We start from the raw sequence: 23,696 nt of genomic DNA, 5'->3' as shown, positions 1-23,696 counted from the left end.
AATTTTGGTTCCTGTAAGCAAACACCAACAGGGGAAAACTGGGAGAGTAACATCTGAAGCTCACCCCGATTACCCCTGAGGCTGCGTATATTCCACTGTAAATAGGCCATGATTGGCAATGATAAAGATACATGAAATCCGCAGGTAAGGGTTCCTACGGGCTAGAGCGGTTAGAAAAGTCCACATGCGGAGGCAGTGGAAAACATTCAAGCAGTGAAGGAACGGTGCGCTGTGAAAAAAGGAGTTGCGCAGATGGAGTAGAGGAGAGAGAAGGAGTGGAGGGTGGATCAGTGTCCATTGATGGTTTGGTCTCTGCAATATATTCAGAGATTGCTTCAAGTGTTTCAGAATTCAGAGACGTTGTATGGGAGACAATATTGGAAATGGTAGGGGGAGGATGAGTAAAGATTGGAACTGTAATGCACTGTACCAAGGTAGGGGGGGACGGAAGGGTGGAGGGAACTGGAGAAGCGTGGAAGGGGACAGAAGAGGCAGAAACTTGGGAGGGAACAGGGGAGGAAGGTACAGTACCAGGAGGTGGGTGAACCTCTACACTTGTAACAGAGCCAGTGAGAGGGGGAGAACCAGGTACAGAGACAGGGAAGGGAAAATCAGGAGGTGGAAGATGGGTAGGAGGTGTTAACGGACCTTTTTTTGACTTTTGAGAAGTAGAGGGACGATTGGGGGGAGGTGTCATACGAGATCTCGTCGCTACTGAGGCTTGTGAGCGAGAACACGAAGAAGCAAGATCAGACTGAGACGTTGACGTAGGGACGTCTGAGCCGAGGACAGCAAAAGAATTAGCTACAGGAGTGACTATGGGAGAGGTAGCCACAGAGGTGGGTGCAGAAGATGGGATACCAGAAGTGGGGGGACGTTTTGAAACACGGGAATAAGAAACACGAGGTAGTCTTCCTTGGAGGCGGAGATGAGAAACTGCCATGGCATAAGGGAGACCTTCTGCCTCTTTGAGGTAACGGATTTCCCGCTCGTTTAAGTAGACTTGACAACGGCGAGAGTATGAAGGGTGAGCCTCATGACAATTAAGGCAAGAGGGAGGTCGATTGCAAGACGTATTAGAATGGTCATCGGCACCACAGACTGGGCATTCGGCGATAGATCTGCAATATTTTGCTGGATGGCCAAATCGCCAGCAATTTCTACACTGTTGCGGTGTAGGGATCACCTTTCGAACTTGTAACCGATGTCCTGCTACATAAACTGAGGATGGGAGTTCACGGCTGTCAAAAGTTAAATGAGCCACATTGCTAGGGTATCATCTCCGCCCGCGGGCAGGAAGAACGTAAGTGTCTACCTTGAGGATTGGGAGATCTTGGAGTTCCAGCTGTTCAAGAATGTCAGTGCCACATGTCTGGAAATTTTGTTGAACTATGGTATGGGGTAGAATGATGGTACCACTACAAGAATTGAGGGAATGATGCTTTTCAATAGTTACAGGAACAGTATCGATATGGGAAAGACGAGAAAGCTCATGAGCCTGGGTAGCATTCTGTATGGTGACGATGCGCGTACCGCTCTTAAGAGCATGAAAAGAAATATCTTTACCAACATGGCGTAGGAGTGCCTTGCCAATACTGTGGTCAGAAAGATAGGCAGTAGAGGAAGTCGGTCGTAAAGTGAAGAATTTAGTCCATTGTGCAGTCTGAAACTGAGCGTGGAAAGGTAGTGAAGGACGTGTCGATCTTTTCTGAGAAGAACGAGAAGGTGGAGAAGTATCATCAGCAGGTAATTGTCGTTGTCGTTTAGGCGTGGGACCAGAGTTGGTCCGACATGGAATGGGCCGGCAATTCGAAAATTGCCGCACCGTAGAGGAAGAGGCCGGAAGCATAGTCAGAGGAGAGCGAAGGTCAGATAAATCGAAGGAGTCAGTCGAGGCCTCAGTACCTGAAGCGGGTGAGGAAACAGCACCGGCAAGAGGTACAGAGGCATGAGGAGTGTCCGAAGAGTGGTCCAAAGACGAGGCGGGGCCAGAACAGGGTGTGGTATCAAGAAGGGGCCCGGGGGTAGCAGGTTCATGGACTAGGGCTGCCATGGTTAGGTTACTTCTTTCTTTTTGTTTTTAAGAAAAAAAAAAGAAAGAAGAAAAGAAAATAAAAATAAAAAAAAAGAATAAAAAAGGGGGGACCGGGGAGGGATAGTTCCTAGGAGGAATGAAAGGGCCAGAAATCTCCCTCCGCGCCCAAGAGGACCTCAGCACTGCAAGTAGCGCAGATGCAGCATGGAACCCGTGCCATACCCTACCCATCATGCCAGTAAACCGGCAATCCGGGATAGCTACCTCACATCTGCCGAGCTACCTCGGTGGACAAAAGAGAGGGCGGCTGGAAATCCGCCACAAAGCATACCTCCTTCGGCCACCACCCCCGGAATCCGAAAGGTGGCTTCCAGAGATACACCCGTTGCCCGAGAGACACCCAAAGCCACCCTCCGGGATACCGGAGAGGGATCAGGACATCCCCAGGCAATCCAGATTCCACGGCAAACTACGCCACCGCCAAGAACCTCAACGGAATGGGATGGACCCCGGTACCCTTTCCCCTACCTAGGAACTAGCGTGCCTGTGGAAAAAAAAAAAAAGGCCAAAAAGGAAGGGCAAAAGGGAGGGGTGGGGAGGAGGAGGAAAGGAAAAAGGGGAGGATGGGATAGGGAACGGGGGATTGGGGGGTAATTAGGTTCGGTCTGAGGAAGTAGACCGACAGGTCTAATTCCTCAGACCAAGAGCCTCTTCACCACACCAAGGAGCCCCCCTTGAAGAGGTGTCTGTTTATAAATTCAAGACTCTTCTTAAAAATCACTTACTCACCCACAACTAAATAAATACTGAATAATTGTAACTCATAAATGTTTAACCTGTGACCCAATCAAACTTTGTTATTTTTAATTACATTACCTAACAGAATACTCCATTCTACTGAATGCACAGCAACACAGTAAATGAAATGCTGAAAATATCTAGCCTAGACAGGACTCGCAGCAATGGTTTTAAGTTAGGAAAATTCAGACTCAGGAAGGATATAGGAAAGTACTGGTTTGGTAATAGAGTTGTGGATGAGTGGAACAAACTCCCAAGTACAGTTATAGAGGCCAGAACGTTGTGTAGCTTTAAAAATAGGTTGGATAAATACATGAGTGGATGTGGGTGGGTGTGAGTTGGACCTGATTAGTTTGTGCTACCAGGACGGTTGCCGTGTTCCTCCCTTAAGTCAAGGTGACCTGACCTGACTAGGTTGGGTGCATTGGCTTAAACAGGTAGGAGACTTGGACCTGCCTCGCATGGGCCAGTAGGCCTGCTGCAGTGTTCCTTCGTTCTTATGTTCTTAAATACTCATTTGTGCTTAATTGTTATCTGTTTACAATAATGTTTACCACTGAATATATCATTGCTTGGTTTAGAAAGACACGTAAGCAAACACTATAACATATTTATTAGAAAACGTTTCGGTCCTGGAACCTTGATCACCGTGATCAAGGTTCCAGGACCGAAACGTTTTCTAATAAATATGTATATAGTGTTTGCTTACGTGTCTTTCTAAACCAACTTGTCGGTATTTATTACCAAGGTTTATACCATATCATTGCTTAGTTAATCTTAAGTTAATTTTAAGCCTGCCCATAATGCTTTGCATACAAGGGGCTTTGGCATGTTACACTTAACCACTGTATTTCTTTGTACTTCTATGTATCATGTTCAAATTAATAAATAAATAAATAAAAAAGACATTCAAATCCACTCTAAACGCCAGCCATGCCCGAAATGCTCAGGCATGCTAGTGGCATTTTTTGTGCTTAACATTATTTTATAATGTGTAAATCACACTGTAAACTGTTGTGATAGAAACACAGGCCTTATCTCTAGGCTTTATTGAACATAGAATCTTCATAGTACTTCTGCAACAACAAAATATAATGACTAGTACATCTAATAATAGCTTCTACAGGGATGGTGATGTCTTGCATATGTCAAGAGAAAAGTTATAACTACAGGCCACATATTTAAACTCACCATGTAATCTGCATCGCTGATAAATGGATAAAGTAGGAGAGAATCACACACCATGTGTTGGTGCCCATGACACACACCAAACTGTTGTTGTTGTTAAGGGCCCCTAGAGGTGGTGCAGTATTATCCTGCTGCTGCTCCCCACAGGACCAGTATCACTACAATCTCCCCCTTCTAAAATATCAGAGACAGTAATCTCCCAAACTGTTAGGTGGGCGACGTACACGTCCCGACCTTCGTAGCCCTTGAGCCTCTTCACCAGGTTCGATATTTTCCAGCGGGGTTTGATTAACTGCTGGAGCAGAATCCTCTATTTCCATAGGGGTAGTCTCAAGGGGCTTTCCAGGAGAAAACGAAGCATCTTTCACATCTATTGGTGTATCTTGAGATTCCACACTAATAGGGATTTCAACTGGGGCTAAATGTCTTGTAGATACTGTAGTCTCTTCACCATTTTGGTAGCGAATGTGGGCGTAATGTGGATTAGCTTGCAGGAGCTCTACCTCTTCCACTAAAGGATCCGTCTTGTTCATCCTACGGTGACTCTTCAGGAGAACGGGTCCAGGATGACATAACCAAGTGGGCACGGAGGCTCCCGTAGAGGAACGACGTGAATAGTTGAGGAGTCTTTCATGAGGGGTTGCATTAGTAGCTGTGCACAGCAGTGATCTAATAGAGTGAAGAGCATCAGGTAGGACAGTTTGCCAGTGTTGAACAGGTAGATTGCGCGACTTTAATGTCATTGTAACTGCCTTCCATATAGTACCATTGAACCGCTCCACTTGACCATTGCCTTGAGGGTTGTAGCTTGTTGTTCTGCTGCAGGCAATACCTTTGCTAGCCAAAAACTCCTGAAGTTCGTTACTCATGAACGAGGATCCCCTGTCTGAATGGATATAAGCTGGCATACCAAAAATAGAGAACAACTGTGGAAGACAACTAATAACAGTTGAAGCAGCCATATTTGCACAGGGGAATACAAAGGGAAACCTTGAATATTCATCTACTATGTTAAGGAAATACCTATTCTGATTTGTGCTTGGTAGAGGTCCTTTGAAATCTATATTCAATCTTTCGAAAGGCTGGGTGGATTTTATGAGATGAGTCTTCTCTGGCTGATGAAAGTTTGGCTTGCACTCTGCACATACTCTGCATGCTCTGATCACTTGTCGCACATCTTCCACTGAGTAGGGCATGTTCTTTGATTTGACAAAATGGTACAGGCGTGTAACTCCTGGGTGACACAAAGCCTTGTGGAGAGCTGAGAGTGATTGCAAATCATGACATGCTGCTCCACAGTGGGACCTAGAGAATGCATCAGGTGAGATGTTCTCTTGACCCGGTCGGTACAGAATATCAAAGTCATAACACGATAGTTCCATCCTCCAGCGTAATATCTTGTCATTCTTTATCTTACTTTTGTGCCTCTTGTCGAACATATACATCACGGACCGTTGGTCAGTCCTTATGGTGAAATGTCTACCAGTTAAATAATGCCTCCAGTGGCGAACTGCTTCTATGATGGCCTGGGCTTCCTTTTCTACAGCAGCATAACATTTCTCTGATCCTTGAAAAGTTCTCGAAAAGAAGGCTACTGGTCGTCCTGCCTGAGATAAGACTGCAGCAATGGCAATGTCAGATGCATCCGTTTCCACTTCGAATGGTAGGGACTCATCAATGGCTTGAACTACTGAGTTTTCAATGTCCTGTTTGAGAGTATGGAAAGCGGCTTCTGCTTCCTTTGTCACAGGAAATGTGGTAGCACTCAATGGGCGGACTTTACTTGAATAGTTGTAGATCCATTGTGAGTAATAAGCAAAGAGACCAAGAGTTCTTCGGAGTGACTTTTTGTCTTGAGGCATTGGAAGTTCCCGTAGAGGTCGTAGTCGTTCAGGGTCTGGGAATATTGAACCTCCTTCCACTACATAACCAAGGATGCTAAGCCTTTTAGTTGAAAAAGTGCACTTTTCCTCATTGTAACTGATATTTTTCTTCTTGGCGGCTTCCAAAAACTTATCAAGGTTTGCATCATGTTCCTCCTGGGTCTTGCCACAAATGTTAACATTATCTAAATACGCGTAGGTTCCCATGAGTTGCTCTTCCTGAATGAGTGAATCCATAATTCGTTGGAAGCAGGCTACCCCATTGGTGACTCCAAAAGGGACTCTGGTAAACTGATACAGGCCATCACTAGCCTGAAACGCTGTGTATGGTTTATCTTCATTCCTTATAGGGACTTGATGATAGGCACTCTGCAGATCAATTGTGCTAAACACGTAGTACTGAGCAATTTTGTTCACTGTATCATCAATTCGAGGTAGAGGGTACCCATCAAGAAGTGTAAATTTGTTGATTGTCTCAGAGTAATCGATAGCCAGTCTCCGTTTCCTATAACCATCTTTAACAACAACAACCTGTGCACGCCAAGGGGAATCACTCGGTTCTATAATACCCTCCTTCAGCAGCCTCTGAGTTTCTTTCTCAATGAACATCCGATCCTCATAAGAATAGCGGCGTGACTTAGCTGATATAGGATGGCAATCCGCGGTAAGATTTGCAAACAGCTTTGGTGGGTCTACCCTTAAAGTGCTAAGTCCACAGACAACAAGAGGAGGCAGTTCACCTCCATATGTTAAGGTGACACTACCATGCAGTTTCTGAAAGTCCTGACCAAGGATAACATCAGAGCACAGTTGTGGCAGAATAGCTAAATGTACATCTTGATAATCCTTTCCATTAACTCTGAGATTTACCTTACAAAACCCTAAGGTCTGAATAGAGAGAGATGTTGATGCCATGGAAACGGTACCTGATGAGTGATGTAGAGTCAAGGAGAGCCGTTTAACTAAGTCAAGGTTGATGAAACTCTCTGAGCTGCCACTATCGATAAGACCATCTACTTCTGTTCCTTTGATGAATACTTTCACAACTGCCTTTGACAGTGAATTTGGAGTAGCCGCAGAAGTCACTGTTGCTAGAGTCGCATGATCACTGGAATGTGTGGAGGCACTAGCTCTTGTTGATGCATTAGCACGACATACTTTAGCAAAGTGACCTTTCTTGTGGCATTTATGGCACATTGCTTCACGAGCAGGACACTTTGGACGTGGATGTCTTGAAAAACCACAAAAGAAACACACCGTACCTGCTGCTGCTGTCACTGAGGCAGGTTCCCCAGTAACTTCATTGCAAGAGTCTTGGTCAGGAATTGCAGCACTTACCACTCGAGAAGGCTGAGTGGTACTGTATACTTCAGAATTCTTCTGGGCTGAATCTAGAGCTCTTGCCTGGTCAAAGGCAGCGGCTAAGTCGAGAGTTTTATTCTCCAATAAACGCTGCCTTATTATTGGTGATTGCAGGCCACTGATAAAAGCATCCCTAATGGACTCTTCACAATACTGAGCAGCTGTCACTGCTTGGAAGTGACAGTCCTTACCTAAAATTTTCAGTGCTTGAAAGTATTCCTCTAAGGACTCATCAATCTGCTGGCGGCGAGTTGCAAGGCGATAGCGTGCAAAGATTTCATTTGTAGGTTTAATATACTGAGACTTGAGGGTTTTGATAGCATCTTCGTAGGTATTACACTCAGAAATAGCCTCATATATCTTAGGTGACACAAAATTGATGAGCAGACTTAGTTTATCTAGATCTTCTTTAGGAAGGGCTCCCAAGAAGTTTTCGAAAGTCTTAAACCAGTGCTTCCATTCCTGAGCAGCCGTTGATAAGCTGGGGTCACAGTCTAGCCTCTCAGGTTTCAGTAAACGCTCCATGTTGTGATGTAGTCTAGCGCAGGATCACCACCAGGTAGCCCAGGATTCTATGTTCAATAAATTGTTGTGATAGAAACACAGGCCTTATCTCTAGGCTTTATTGAACATAGAATCTTCATAGTACTTCTGCAACAACAAAATATAATGACTAGTACATCTAATAATAGCTTCTACAGGGATGGTGATGTCTTGCATATGTCAAGAGAAAAGTTATAACTACAGGCCACATATTTAAACTCACCATGTAATCTGCATCGCTGATAAATGGATAAAGTAGGAGAGAATCACACACCATGTGTTGGTGCCCATGACACACACCAAACTGTTGTTGTTGTTAAGGGCCCCTAGAGGTGGTGCAGTATTATCCTGCTGCTGCTCCCCACAGGACCAGTATCACTACATAAACCTTGCAAAAAAATAAAAAATTGGACGTGCAGCTACACGCTACACGTCCTTATCCACTGAGGCCTATATAACCGCCAGTCTCCTTGCCTTTGCTCCAGACTCTCCACCACCACAATGCTGTGAGCACTAACTCCACGGCTGAGGGACTGATTACCTCATCTTTTGTACATAGTTCTATTGTCTACAAATTATGTCCTAGAATCTGTATTGATAAAGCCACTGGATGGTGAAACGTCTACAATAAAGTTATCCAGATGTTGTACATGTGTCTTAACTTTCATTTAATATTTTACTCTTATTAATATGAGGTAGTACAATTTATGATACAAACATACATTTTAAAGATTGCAATTAAGTTTGTTTATTATTAATATGAGGTAGTACAGTGAAAGATAAAGATTCCTAAATGTCGCTCAAGTATCTCATTCTTCATTCCACGCTCAAGAACCACAATGGAAATAAGTCACTTTGATTTTTGGGGGGTTTATCCTAGGTAATCTACACATACAAATACAAATTTTAGTTCTTTGCATAGTATACAATGTGAGAGTTACTAGCATTCCTAAGGATTTCGGTCAGACTAATCCTAATGCTTTCATATGCTGCTTTGTATAATAATTTATATAACTGTATTTATATGTACTTGTACCTGAATAAACTTACTCTACTGTAATAATGCAAAATAATGAATAATTCAAATTTACTATTCCATTACCTATGTCTAAAACATGACTCAAGAAATCGTAATGACACGATTGCAAATAAACCATACCCCCGGCCGGGATTGAACCCGCGGTCATAGAGTCTCAAAACTCTAGCCCGTCGCGTTAGCCACTAGACCAGCTAGCCACAATAAGATTCATCCAACTAGGTATATTTCTACACCATAGGAAGGTTAGCACAGGCACCACTGTGACCACAAATGCAAGTTTTCACAAGTGGTCACAGAGGTGCCTGTGCTAACCTTCCTATGACGTAAAAATATACCTAGTTGGATGAATCTTATTGTGGCTAGCTGGTCTAGTGGCTAACGCGACGGTCTGGAGTTTTGAGACTCTATGACCGCGGGTTCAAACCCGGCCAAGGGTATGGTTTACCTATGTCTAGTTTTAAGTAGTCTGTAAGCACTGATTAGTCTGCCAGAAATACTCAGACATGTTAGTGGCTTTTTTGTGCTTAACGTTTTATAAAATGTAAATAACACAATATAACTTATGCAAAAAAAAGAAAAATTGTATTTATTCTGACGGTCCCCGCTGTGTTAACCCCTAGAGCAACAATGACAATAAGAACAACAAACACTCACAGCTTAGGCTGTACTTGCCCTTAACACCACTAACAAATACACGTGTGGCTCTCTCTCCGTCTTTTTCACCCAAATATTGGCAATATTTTTATCTGCGGACACCTGAGGTAGGCCGTTATGCAACTCTAGCTCTATGTGACTAACAGTTATACAACATAGGCTGTGGGAACCCTAAATGCAATACTATGCAACATGTACCAGATGGGTTCAATTCCCAGCCAGAGTAGAAACATTGGACGTGTTTCTTTCCACCTGTTGTCTGTGTTCCCCATCAGTAAAATGGGTACCTGGGTGTTAGTCGACTGGTGTTGGTCGCATCCCGGGACACTGACCTAATTTGCCCGAAATGCAGAGCATAACAAGGGAGTTTCTATATAGTAGTATGTCATTGTTGTCAGCTAGGACTGTATACCTTGTACATGTACTTGTAGTAAATAAAGATATTATTATATTATTATTATTATTATAAGGAAAACATAATTCCTGCTTTTCTGTATTTTTTTTTTTATAATTATCTGTTATTCAGCTTTATTAACTTTATTAAACAAACACCCGAGTATAGTTGAGGGTTAGACTCTCAAATAGTAGCAGTTGTTCTCAGTTGAAAGGCTAAGCCACTTTATTTAGGTATGCATAAGATAAAAGATTTTGTTCTGATTTTTAACCCCGGAGGGTTAGCCACCCAGGTTAACCCAAGAAAGTCAGTGCGTCATTGAGGGACTGTGTCATATTTCCATTTGGGTCCTCTGTCTTGTCCCCCAGGATGCGACCCACATCAGTAAACTAACATCTATATGGCTGCTAGATGTGCAGGACAACAAGTGTAAAGAAACACGCCCAGTGTTTCCACCCTTGCTGAGGATCGAACCACAGACACTCAGTGTGTGAAATGAGAGCATTGCCTACCAGGACACGGGGCCACTGTGCTGATTACAGTTGTCAAACATAGTAACATACTTGTAAATTACCTAGGATAACTCCCCCCAAAATCATACAAACTGACTTATTTCCACTGGGAACCATGTAAAATCTTATTGTTTAAAGCTTAGCTGTAAGTTATAATAGAAACCAATCTTGATAATAACTTTAAAAATTAAAGCAACTAAACATGGCTGCATGAAAATCAATTGCAGTAAAGAAGAGGTACAATACTAACAAAGTGAATTGAGTTATTTACAAGGGCATTAAATAGAGAAAATCAGTTGGGTTGCAACCGGCACAAGTGGAAACTTTGCACCATTGTACAACAGTTCTTGTTATAAAAGACTGCCTGGTAATTATTGAGAGTAGGTTATTGTGTGAGTTGGTCAATAATTATTGAAAATGTCGAAGGCTATGTGAATTTTGCCATGAACCTGGTTTTATTTAATGCAAATAATAAAAAAATGTAACCTAATTAAACCTAAAATGTAATTTAACTTAACCTTACTCTGCTGTTAATAGATATAGGAATGGAGTGTTTTTTTTATTTTTCTTTAATATTAGCTGAAATAAAAGAAATACAATATGGCACTCCTCAAAGAGGCCTTGATCAGTGCTCTTCTATACCAGATACTTCTTGGAACATTACAGCTAGCTTGGCTCTTGATCCAGCTACTTGAACTTTGGTTCCCCATCCTTGGATCAAACTTGGTTACCTACTTTTCCCCAAGTACTTATGACCCTAAGGGTTCAGCACTTCCCTCTAAATATATTAATAATAATGATGTACTTGTAATACAAAAGTTGCTTGCAAAACACAAACCACTCTAAATCATGTACAGAAGCCTATAATCATGCAATCCTTACTTTGGTACAAATGTTAGAGTTGATAAAATGATACAAACAGCTTATATAAGATTGCTGATGGATTATCATGCAAGATTAAGACTTGAAAAATACAAAATGAATCTCTGAGAATTATTCTTTGCTGTCTTATAGCCATTAGAATGTATAATATAAGGAAAGAATTAGGTATACCTAGTGCTGCTGATAGAATACATGAAATCACTATCAAAATAGGACTGAAGCTTTTGCTTAGTGGTCAAAATAATGTTGTGTCTAGGAAACTTGGACAAGTCAGTCAAAAGGGAATCTAATAATACTGTAGCTATGCAAAAAATATTTTGATTACATGAACTGTATATTGCTAGGAAACAGGAAGATTTTCTACATTATAAGCAGTTTTCTGCATATCTTTTTTCATATTCATGTACTGAGGGTCATGATGGACAATATTTTTATATAAACTAGTTACAGTAAGGTCCCAAGTTATGAATACCTGTGCTTATGAATGGAGGACTTTGAACCAATTACAGTACTGTAGTTTACAAATGCTGATCTGGAGTTGCAGATGTTGCAAACATGAAAACATATTTTCTAAAAAATTATTTTCTTAGTTTTTTATCATCTATATTCATATTTTATGAACCTATATTTGTTTTATGTTTGGAGGACTCATTGTTGTTTAGTAGAGAATGGAAATTAACTGTAGATTTGTTAGTTATGATTTTTGTTCTTTCACCATGTTTTTATTATGAAGATGTTTGTCTTATATTTACTCAATCCCAAGCTCAAACACTGGTTACTGTGACTTTTTTGTCACGTTTTTATTTACAGAGTTAATAAAGCAATATGAAGCTCAAAAGGACGAGTGGTAAAGGACAGAAGTGGAAGAAGGGCCAGAGCTGTGTGTCTAATCCTCAAAATGTCAAACACAGAGAAGCAGCCAGAGGATGTTTCTTTCAAAAAGTGGAAGGTTTGTTGAAGATGACTTTAAGAGAGAATTAATTAATTTCAGAAAGTAAGTTTGTGATTATGTTGTCATTTTTATTTGTCATTAATGATGTTCACATGGCTTCCCTAAAAGTTCACTAAATGTAAAAGTTAACATATGAAATTCCTTCCCTCCTTAGGAAGTGAGTACATGCATGTTTCTGTTTTTCTGTTTTCTATTAGATATGCAATTTTCAGCTATAGTATATTTAATATTGGACCATGCAAGTTGTGTTTCATGCTAAAATATGCAGTAGTTAGGAAGATGCAGCATTTTGAAAAATAATGAGAGCAAAAGGAAAACATATGTAAACAAAACTATTGTTCAAGCCGAATTAAAATTATTTATTCAAGAATTTGATAGAGGGTTAGGGTCAGGTGTAACGCTACCACCTGTGAAATGAGTGCAAAATCAAAACCTGTTAATATTTGTTTTTTTGCATTCTAGCAGGATTGCTGATATTATACTTGTCTTTTTACATGATCATACAAGATAAGAGGTAAATCTTAAAAGGTAATGCTTATACATACAGTGGTACCTCAGGATACGAACAGCTCAAAACTTGAACAATTATGTAATTGTATTTATCTAAGTGTGCTTTTGGGGGTCTGAAATGGATTAATCTAATTTACATTATTCCTTATGGGAACAAATTCGTTTGGTATCGGCACTCGAACAGCCTTCTGGAACGAATTAAATTTGTATCCCGAGGTACCACTGTATTCAGTATGCACATGTCATTACTTAACTCTTTACTTCTTAATACTGTGATTCTTATTCCTATATTATTTCCTTTCCGGTAATATTTCTTTTCCCTTCTTCCACTTGTATACTGCCAGCAAATGTAATTTGCTTCAATCAGGTGACAGAGAAACATGTGAAACCTTGAACAGATGCTCCATCAAACCTTCTTTAACACAGAGGGACAACTAATGTGTCTGGGGAACATTCCACTAGAAATGGGCCATTTTCTTGAGCAAGACATTTTTCTGACCAGCATGCATACCTAAATAATATGTATTAGAGCTGATTTCCTCTATTCTGATTATTACAGTATACAGTACATTACTGTATAAACATTTAAAAATACAGTGGACCCCCGCATAACGATATTAATCATTTCCTGAGAGCTCATTGTTATGCGAAATTATCGTTATGCGAATGAATTTTCCCCATAAGAAATAATGGAAATCAAATTAATCGTGCAAGACACCCAAAAGTATGAAAAAAAAAATTTTACCACATGAAATATACATTTTCCTACACACAAAGAGAAGGATACATGCACAATAGTAGAGTAGTACATGCACAATATATATTGTGCATGTACTACTCTACTAAATGAAGAATAAATGACACTTACCTTTATTGAAGATGCAGCAATGACTGATGAGACACTGTGTCCTGGGAGTGCCTTTTCCTCCTGAGTACTGTAGGTCCTGTTTGGCATTTTCTTCCAGAACATGCCTTATCACACTGTGTATGCCACTACGATTCTTAAGTCTCTCAAACCAACCTTCGCTGGCTTTAAATTCACCAATATGAGCACTAGTTCCAGGCATTTTTCCCTGTTCACCTGGGTGTTAGTCGACTGGTGTGGGTTGCATCCTGGGAGACAAGATTAAGGACCCCAATGGAAATAAGTTAGACAGTCTTCGATGACACTGACTTTTTTGGGTTATCCTGGGTGGCTAACCCTCTGGGGTTAATTGTTTCTTGGTATTCTCAATAAGCCACACCAACAATGGTGCTACAGCAGCAGCAGCTGACAGTGCTACAGCAGCAGCAGACGATGCTACAGCAGCAGCAGACGGTACTACAGCAGCAGCAGCAGCTGACGGTGGTACAGCAGCAGCAGCAGCTGACGGTGCTACAGCAGCAGCAGCAGCTGACAGTGCTACAGCAGCAGCAGCAGCTGACAGTGCTACAGCAGCAGCAGCTGACAGTGCAGCAGCAGCAGCAGCAGCTGACAGTGCTACAGCAGCAGCTGACAGTGCTACAGCAGCAGCAGACGGTGCTACAGCAGCAGCAGACGGTACTACAGCAGCAGCAGCAGACGGTACTACAGAAGCAGCAGCAGCTGATGGTGGTACAGCAGCAGCAGCAGCTGATGGTGCTACAGCAGCAGCAGCAGCTGACAGTGCTACAGCAGCAGCTGACAGTGCTACAGCAGCAGCAGCATCAGCAGTTGACCATGGTACCACAGTATTTCGATAATATTTTTTACCCTTTTTACCACAGGGTTGGCACTAGAAGCTTTCTTGGGGCCCATGGTCACTTATTTTGCAAATAAAATCACCAGAAACGCTGTAATAATACGAAATGCTCCAATTGTATGCTTGGATGTTACCGCGGAGGCTGGCTTGTAAACATTGCCACCGGCGGAACATGTGAGACTGGCTCAGGCCTCACATAGACGTGTCTCGGACGAATAGCTTTGAGCGAGTTTTTAGCGCTATGCGAGGCAAAATTTTAGTGATAAAATGTATCGCTATGCGGATTTAACGTTATGTGATGCCAACGGTATGCGGGGGTCCACTGTATACCAGAAATGTTATAAATGGTGCAAAGGTGACATTAAAACAATATTAGAGATGGTTGACACAAACCCACTACCATTATAGCATGCTCCTCACTTAGCAACGAATTTGTTTACCAATGTGGTCTTAGGAATGGGACTCCGTCGTTAAGTGAGAGGCTGTATATAAATATATTACGATAGACAAAGAAAATTGCAGTTGCCTTAATTTTTATGTACATATGCAAAAAATGAAGAGATGCATTAACTGTTTTAATATAATTATTTATTTATTTGTTAACACACTGGTCGATTCCCACCAAGGCAGGGTGGCCCGAAAAAGAAAAACTTTCACCATCATTCACTCCATCACTGCCTTGCCAGAAGGGTGCTTTACACTACAGTTTTTAAACTGCAACATTAACACCCCTCCTTCAGAGTGCAGGCACTGTACTTCCCATCTCCAGGACTCAATCCGGTCTTCCGGTTTCCCTGAATCCCTTCATAAATGTTACTTTGCTCACACTCCAACAGCACGTCAAGTATTAAAAACCAATGTTAGCAAGAAATAACAGTAATGTACAGTAAAGGTACATTGTTTAGTACAGTATAAAAAAAAAGAGCAGCATAACTTAGTATTTTTTGTTGTAAATAGAGTAATAACATTTACCTTTAGAGTATTGTTGTCAACAGGGCAAAGTGGTTTGACAAAGGATGCCCTTGCTGACCATGATGCAGTACTTGGAGAAGTGGAGCAGCAGATGAAGGCACTTAATGTGGATACTGAGGATCTCTGTAGTGCAGGAAAGACCTTCAATACTTTTGCCTCCAACTTCACTACCTGCACTATTCCTGCTTTTGATAAGTAAGTTTTGAAAAGTACTGTATATGAAGGATATTCTGTCTTGCTTCAACCTTATTCTCTCAGCATTTAGAGAGACTAAAGTATTTTAGATACAGTGATCCCTCCAAATTCACTGGTGTAACTTTCCTAGATTTCACAGTGTATTGTGAAACTGTGAGTACATACCTCATAATGATAGCCTATTCTCCAAAGCAGAAATTCTGTTCGGTATCATAAAGTTGAATTTGAAATTAAATCAGTGTTTATTAAATAATAAAAATGATAAAAGTGCTTAACTAACCTTCGATGATGATTTTTTTTATTGGATGGAGATTCAGAAGTATAATTTATGTGTAGATTCATCCAGTGATTACTCAGACTTCATGCCTTAGGTGGTGACTAAAATAACTACTAAGGTGTTGGTTGTGGTGGTGGCTGACATACTGATTGTACTGAGGTGCTGGCTATGGTGATGGCTGTGGTGATGCTTGAGGTGCTGACTGTGGTAATGCTTGAGGTGCTGACTGTGGTGATGTTTGAGGTGCTGACTGTAGTGATGCTTGAGGTGCTGACTGTGGTGATGCCTGAGGTGCTGACTGTGGTGATGCTTGAGGTGCTGATTTTGGTGATGCTTAAAGTGCTGACTGTAAAGGTAACTGAGATGCTAGCTGTGATGATAGCTTAGTTGATGATGGTACATATTCTAGATTATAATAATCATCGCAGATATGATTTACTCCCTATATCAAACTATTGCCATGAGAATCTAAAATACTCTTTATTTAAGGTTTTGACATATGCAGAGGCAATCAGCTTTGTTTTGAAAACCAAATTTTTTCTTTGCGTCCCAACAGATTCTTTAGGAATTTCAAAACCTCATCTGAGCTCCAAACCCGTATGTTGGCCATTCATGCTGCAGCACAAGAATACATGACAGAAGCTGGCATGCCAGAGACCTCAACTTCATATTTCTGCAGCTTGGTAGGATTTTTTTTTTTTTTAATCTTTATCCATTGTCAGAATTTAACCATAGAGTGATGTGTGTTGAATTTTATCCTAGCATTAAAAATTGTATCACTGATATAGAATCTACCCTCGTTAAAATATTTCCTAAATTCTAGAGTACTCGCTCCTGTATTTTTTTAACTTTTTTACATCATTACCCATCTAAGAGCAAATAATAATTTTTCAAACATCAGTGGTGGATTAATTAAGTGCCTACTGGGCATGGAGCTTATTGAATTTTGATGGGCTTAAACTCCACTAGAATTCAGCATAATAAAAAAATTATGAAGTCATAATTTTTAAGGTCTTTCTGCATTACATTTCTATTTTTGTTTTGAGATGCTTCCAAATGAGACACTACTTTAGTTTTATATAAATTCTTGTATGGGCCTATTCTAGCAATGGGCCTAAAGCTTCAGCTCCTTCATTCCCCACTTAAGGCTCTCCCTAATATAATGTAAGCTAATCTTACCAAAGTAATGATAGTTTAATTTGATTTCATTTAGTATTATCTTCCATACTTTAATTAACCTAAATTAATTTGACCAATTAATCTAACAGTATAGCTTGCATAAACAAACTTAACCCTTAAACTGTCCAAACGTAGATCTATGTTTGTGTGTGTAGTGCTCCGAACGTAGATCTACTTTTTTTTACATAATGTAAAATCAAACATAGATCTACGTTCGGCGCGCTATGCGTGCGAACATAGATCTATGTTTGGACAGTTTAACCCTTAAACTGTCCGAACGTAGATCTACGTTTTTTCAACATTTGAAAGTATGTAAAAAAATGTAGACCTATTTTTTTTTACATTTGAAAATGTGTAAAAAAAACTTTGATCTACATTTTTTTTTTGTTAGATTTGAAAATATGTAAAAAAAACATAGATCTACTTTTGGAGCACTACGCATGTGAACATAGATCTGTTTGGACAGTTTAAGGGTTAAGGGTTAAATAAATATCTGAAAAGTGCATTATGATACAAAATACACAGAATTAGTTAAAAAGTAAACATTTTTTGTTCTGCTAACTCCCACTAAGGTAGGGTAACCCATTTTCATAAGCTTCCTACTGTGGCTTATGCTCTTATTTCTCCAATTAATGTATGTCTTTATTTTAATGAGTTTAGATTTTACTTGAAAAAAAAAAGTAAAACTTCCTCATCATTGGCAGATGACCCCTCAAGGAAAATTCCTTGACACTGGTGAGGGGCTCTTGATCTTGGGAATTGGATCTGTTCTCCAGTTCCCTGAATTAAGCCTGAATACCTTCCACACATCCCCCACAGTGGCTGTATAATCCTATGGGTTTAGCACTTCCCCCTTGATTATAGGTAATAATAATAATAATAATAATAATAATTGGCAGATGATTAGTTTGGAGGGAATCATTGACAACGAAGATGATGTGGCAGCAACATTGTCACTGATTGTGAAAGTCATCCGTCGTGTCAGCATAGAAGTCCTTCGTGCCAAATTCCTTGAATTTTCCAAGATATTGGATAATGCCATCTCCCAATACCAGTCATCCAAAAAGGGTGTCTTGATCATCAATGTAAGAAATTTTTAGTAAATTGCTTTTAATGCCATTTTTTTTAAATTTTTTATTATAAAAAGTTTTTATTTACCTTTATGTATTGAAAGAAAAATCAGTTGGAATTTAGTGTACAATTTAGCTCTTTTAGAGTTTCTGTAAGTAGAGTTTTTTTTTTTTTAAAAATAGCAGTGTGTGGGTGTGTGAGCTAAAGGGGCATGTATGAAGTATAGTACACTGTAGTATGTAATTACCCATTCTATTTATGAGAATGTGATATCATGTATTCATGTATTTCAAGAATAATGTAATACTGTAGTTTTGAGTTTAAAAATTAAAAATTGTGAGTGAGTTAGATGGTAGGAATCAGTGAACAAGACAGCTGGGAGGGAAGCAAAGTTTGAGCTATAGGTATTGTATCTATATACATTACAATAAGAACAAAATATTTATAAATGAAGACAGTATATGCCAAGTATACACAAGTATTGTATACTTGGTATACAATACTTGTGTATTTTATATGTGCATCTGAACACTGTTGACAGTGATATTATTGTGCAATTTTTCTGCTGGGATAACTGCCCAAGACTGCTCAGTTTTATGTTGAAATTCCTGAAATGTAACTGGGTTCTTACTGTGCATAGTATTCTAATTTGGATCTCCAAACAAGTCTGGCCCATGGGTGATCAGAAATTGGTGATTTGGCCAATTTTACTCAAAATTCAAGAAAGGCCAATTTCAAAATAGGGTCCAGAATAAATAATACAGACACTCCTGGCACTAAAAAAAACTTTTTCTCTGTTAATTTGTCACATCTCCAGGTCCTTCTTATAATATGCTTGGCTGGGCCAGACTTGTTTGGAGATCCAAATTAGAACTCATCAAAGGTATATCAAAGGTAAAAGTAAGGTATATCACAAATATTAAAGGGGATATTTTTTTTTTTTCAACAAACCGGTCGTATCCCACCAAGGCAGGGTGGCCCAAAAAGAAAAATGAAAGTTTCTCTTTTTAAATTTAGTAATTTATACGGGAGAAGGGGTTTAAAGGGGATATCTATCTTCTTTATATAACCGGACTTGAGTCCTGGAAATGGGAAGTACAATGCCTGCACTCTAAAGGAGGGGTTTGGGATATTGGCAGTTTGGAGGGATATATTGTGTATTTTTTATACGTATATACTTCTAAACTGTTGTATTCTAGGCACCTCTGCAAAAACAGTGATTATGTGTGAGTGAGGTGAAAGTGTTGAATGATGATGAAAGTATTTTCTTTTTGGGGATTTTTCTTTCTTTTTGGGTCACCCTACCTCGGTGGGAGATGGCCGACTTGTTGAAAAAAAAAAATATATATATATATACCAATATTTCTTTGAGACATCCTGCAGAGTTGGCTGGAGAGACTCGGAAATAATAAGTAGCTAAGTGATTAATCAGCACGAAGCCTGCTGGAGTTGATATCATATTTTAATTATCTGTAGGTTTTTGTATGTCCACTGTAGGTATGAGAAATGATTAAAAATATGAGTGAAATAAATGGCACATATAAAATAGCGAATGTGAAAGAGTAATAGGCAGTAAGGGAGATGCAGAATTGAATAAGACACTTCCTTGCCATGAGCTCAGTGTGCTGTAAATCATTTGCACTGAAATGTTGCCTTCCTTGCATTAAATTTCCCTACCTGGTAATTCAACTTTTTTCCACTTAATTTCCCTCAGCTCTCTAGCAATTTGCATGCTTTTTATGCAAAGGTTATTCATGTAATTTTTATTTTTCAGCTGATTGGATCTCTATCAGTGCTTCTACGAGCCCAGGAGAAAGTACAGTGGACTCATCCGCATACAATGACCTTCCTGCATAAAATTCTTGCCTACACTATCCATGAGAAGCCTAAGGTATTGCCTCTTGCTATTTGCAATATATTTTTTATCAAGTTCTTATGTTAACAAATTTTTTTAATTTTAATATAAATAAGTAAATAAATAAATAAAGTAAATAAAGTAATAAATACATACATACGTTATATATACGTCTGTGCATGCACACACGAGTACGTGTGTATTTATTTATTTTCTTTTAAATTAAGAATCGTATCATTGATTCATACTTTTTATCTCATTATCATTACTGCATTTTCTATTTCCCCGAAGAGATTCAGGGAAACCAGTTGCTGGATTTGGGTCATGGAGATGAGATATAGTATATCTGCACTCTGGAGGAGGGATGGGATGTTGTAACACAGGGTCATTTAAATCGTGATATCTGGAAGACAAATATTGAATTTGTGATGGTGAAGTGTTTCCTTATCTTGGGTCAACCTACCTCTGTGGCAGACAGCCAGTGTGTTAAGAACAGTAAGGAATGATCGGCGATGAATATTTACAATAGCACACTAGATGTAGGATTTGAAGAAGGATAGTTCTAAAAATTTAGTTTATTAAATGCTGTATTAGATTTTTAGTCTAGCCAACCCTTCAGCTCAATCTGCTAATATAATTTTTTTTTTTTTTTTTTTTTTTTAATGTCGGCCATCTCTCACTGAGGCAGGGTGACCCAAAAAGAAAGAAAATCCCCAAAAAGAAAATACTTTCATCATCATTCAACACTTTCACCTCACTCACCCATAATCACTTTTTGCAGAGGTGCTCAGAATACAACAGTTTAGAAGCATATACGTATAAAGATACACAATATATCCCTCCAAACTGCCAATACAGCATACCAAACCCCTGCTAATAAAGTGTAGTATGAAAAAACTTGGAAAACAACACCTTACATGGTCTCCCTTTTAAACTACTAAATTTAGATGTTCTACAGTAAATATTCTAAATTTGTCATTAATGAAAGCAGTGCAACACAACAACCTTTTCCCACCAAGGTAGGATGACCCAGAGAAGGAAACACACTCTCCATCACTTATTTCCTAGAATGACATATATGTCACAATCGAGCAGAATTTAATCCATGTGATCTCTTTAAATCACCCTGATGTTAATTAATTTTTTTTTTTCAACAAGTCAGCCGTCTCCCACCAGGGCAGGGTGACCCAAAAAGAAAGAAAATCCCCAAAAAGGAAATACTTTGATTGTCATTCAACACTTTCACCTCACTCATACATAATCACTGTTTTTGCAGAGACGATCAGATACAACAGTTTAGAAGCATATATAAAGATATAAAACATATCCCTCCAAACTGCCAATATCCCAAACCCCTCCTTTAAAGTGCAGGCATTGTACTTCCCATTTCCAGTACTCAAGTCTGGCTATATTAAAATAACCAGTTACCCTGAATCCCTTCACTAAATATTACCCTGCTCACACTCCAACAGCTCGTCAGGTCCCAAACACCATTCGTCTCCATTCACTCCTATCTAACATGCTCACTCACGCTTGTTGGAAGTCCAAGCCCCTCGCCCACAAAACCTCCTTTACCCCTTCCCTCCAACCTTTTCGAGGACAACCCCTACCCCGCCTTCCTTCCCCTACAGATTTATACACTCTCCATGTCATTCTAGTTCGATCCATTCTCTCTAAATGACCAAACCACCTCAACGACCCCTCTTCAGCCCTCTGACTAATACTTTTATTAACTCCACACCTTCTCCTGATTTCCACACTCCGAATTTTCTGCATAATATTTACACCACACATTGCCCTTAGACAGGACATCTCCACTGCCTCCAACTGCTTCCTCGCTGCAGCATTTATAACCCAAGCTTCACACCCATATAAGAAAGTTGGTACCACTATACTTTCATACATTCCCTTCTTTGCCTCCACAGATAACGTGTTTTGTCTCCACATATACCTCAACTCTAGGTAGTAGGTTGGTAGATAGCAGCCGCCCAGGGAGGTACTACCGTCCTGCCAAGTGAGTGTAAAACGAAAGCCTGTAATTGTTTTACATGATGGTAGGATTGCTGGTGTCCTTTTTTCTGTCTCATAAACATGCAAGATTTCAGGTACGTCTTGCTACTTCTACTTACACTTAGGTCACACTGCACATACATGTACAAGCATATACGTATATATACACACCCCTCTGGGTTTTCTTCTATTTTCTTTCTAGTTCTTCTTCCTGTTTATTTCCTCTTATTTCCATGGGGAAGTGGAACAGAATTCTTCCTCCGTAAGCCATGCGTGTTGTAAGAGGCAACTAAAATGCTGGGAGCAAGGGGCTCGTAACCCCTTCTCCTGTATAAATTACTAAATTTAAAAAGAGAAACTGTCGTTTTTCTTTTTGGGCCACCCGGCCTTGGTGGGATACAGCCGGTTTGTTGAAAAAAAACAAATGTATATACCTCAATGCACCACTCAGCTTTTTTCCTTCATCAATTCTGTGGTTAACCTCATCCTTCATAAACCCATCTGCTGACACATCAACTCCCAAATATCTGAAAATATTCACTTCTTCCATACTCCCTCTCTCCAATGTGATATCCAGTTTTCTTTATCTAAATCATTTGTTACTCTTATGTGTGTTCACTTTAAACTTTCTACCTTTACACACCCTAATGTATATATTGACCAAAATTAGTGGTAATCAGACATATTGTACTCACACTGAATTTTCAGATCAGAAAAACTGCACAATATAATATTGCTGCTATTCTGAAGAGTTCATCCTTCATGGTGGGTGATGATATTCCTAAGTATGGTCATCCAGAAGCAGGCGCTGTAGCAGAGTTCTGCATTTCCCAGCTCCGAGCCTCTAGTGAAATGGGCAACCCCAAAACTACTCTGCATACCCTTGTTCTCCTCAGACAGGTCATTATGGCCTTCCCGAGAAAACAGTTGAAGGTAAGTAAGTTAGTGATTCTGTAGGTGAATGTCTTATGATTTGTTATTTTTTATTCTTCAGAATGCTTCTTCATATCGACTTGAAACATTTAACACTCTACAGTGTATCTTTAAAACAGATGTATTGTATTGTAATTGGACATTGTAGATCCCTGGTGGCAATTTGTAGTGAATTTTTGAGGGTATCTTTCTTTGCATAATGTAGTGACAGCAAATACTATGTATGGACATACATTTCAAAACCTATGATAATACTCTGAATTAGTAGCACATAAAAACACTGCCATTGAAATTTTTCACAACATCTAATTTTCTGCATAGTTATGGTAACTTCTTTGTGACATTAAAAGTCATTAAGAGTACAACTTTCAGGAACTAAGGAAGGACTGTGATGTGGAACATTGAGAAACACTGCTTTAGAGGTAGTCAAGCTGAGCTCCTGCTTAGCTTCTTATTTTTTTTTTTAATAGAGAATGCTCTACATTTTTTTTCAAGCTCCTCTGCTTCTAAATTTTCCATTGGTGATTGAACTAGGAGTTCCTGTTCCTGTTCATTGAGAAAGTACAAAATTATTTGAGGCTCCTCAAGATTTCTAGAGGGAAATACATACAATAATTTCCCAAATAATTCTTGTACTAATCTTGGTATTCCACTGTATTCCTGTCAAGAATCATCTCACCTTCTTTAGTTTCCTTTCTTGAATATTGTTCTCTTGGCTCTTCATCACTCTT

The 23,696-nt window shown here is 39.6% G+C and overlaps 1 protein-coding gene across 1 annotated transcript in view; it reads left to right on the top strand.

The window, feature by feature from the left end:
* The first annotated feature begins 9,457 nt into the window (after nt 1-9,457).
* Nucleotides 9,458-23,696, top strand: part of LOC128692661 (RRP12-like protein) — a 41,688-nt gene continuing 27,449 nt past the window's right edge. The window contains exons 1-7 of the mRNA XM_053781926.2: nt 9,458-9,609; nt 12,101-12,239; nt 15,469-15,640; nt 16,474-16,600; nt 17,996-18,181; nt 19,942-20,058; nt 22,741-22,965. Coding sequence (XP_053637901.1) covers nt 12,116-12,239; nt 15,469-15,640; nt 16,474-16,600; nt 17,996-18,181; nt 19,942-20,058; nt 22,741-22,965 — 951 coding nt within the window. The 5' untranslated portion in view covers nt 9,458-9,609; nt 12,101-12,115. The remainder of the gene's footprint in view (nt 9,610-12,100; nt 12,240-15,468; nt 15,641-16,473; nt 16,601-17,995; nt 18,182-19,941; nt 20,059-22,740; nt 22,966-23,696) is intronic.

Source organism: Cherax quadricarinatus, chromosome 30, assembly GCF_038502225.1.
Source record: "Cherax quadricarinatus isolate ZL_2023a chromosome 30, ASM3850222v1, whole genome shotgun sequence".
In the NCBI taxonomy this organism is placed as follows: domain Eukaryota; kingdom Metazoa; phylum Arthropoda; class Malacostraca; order Decapoda; family Parastacidae; genus Cherax; species Cherax quadricarinatus.
Note: the sequence above shows the minus strand (reverse complement) of the source record. Positions and strands in the feature narration are given on the sequence as shown.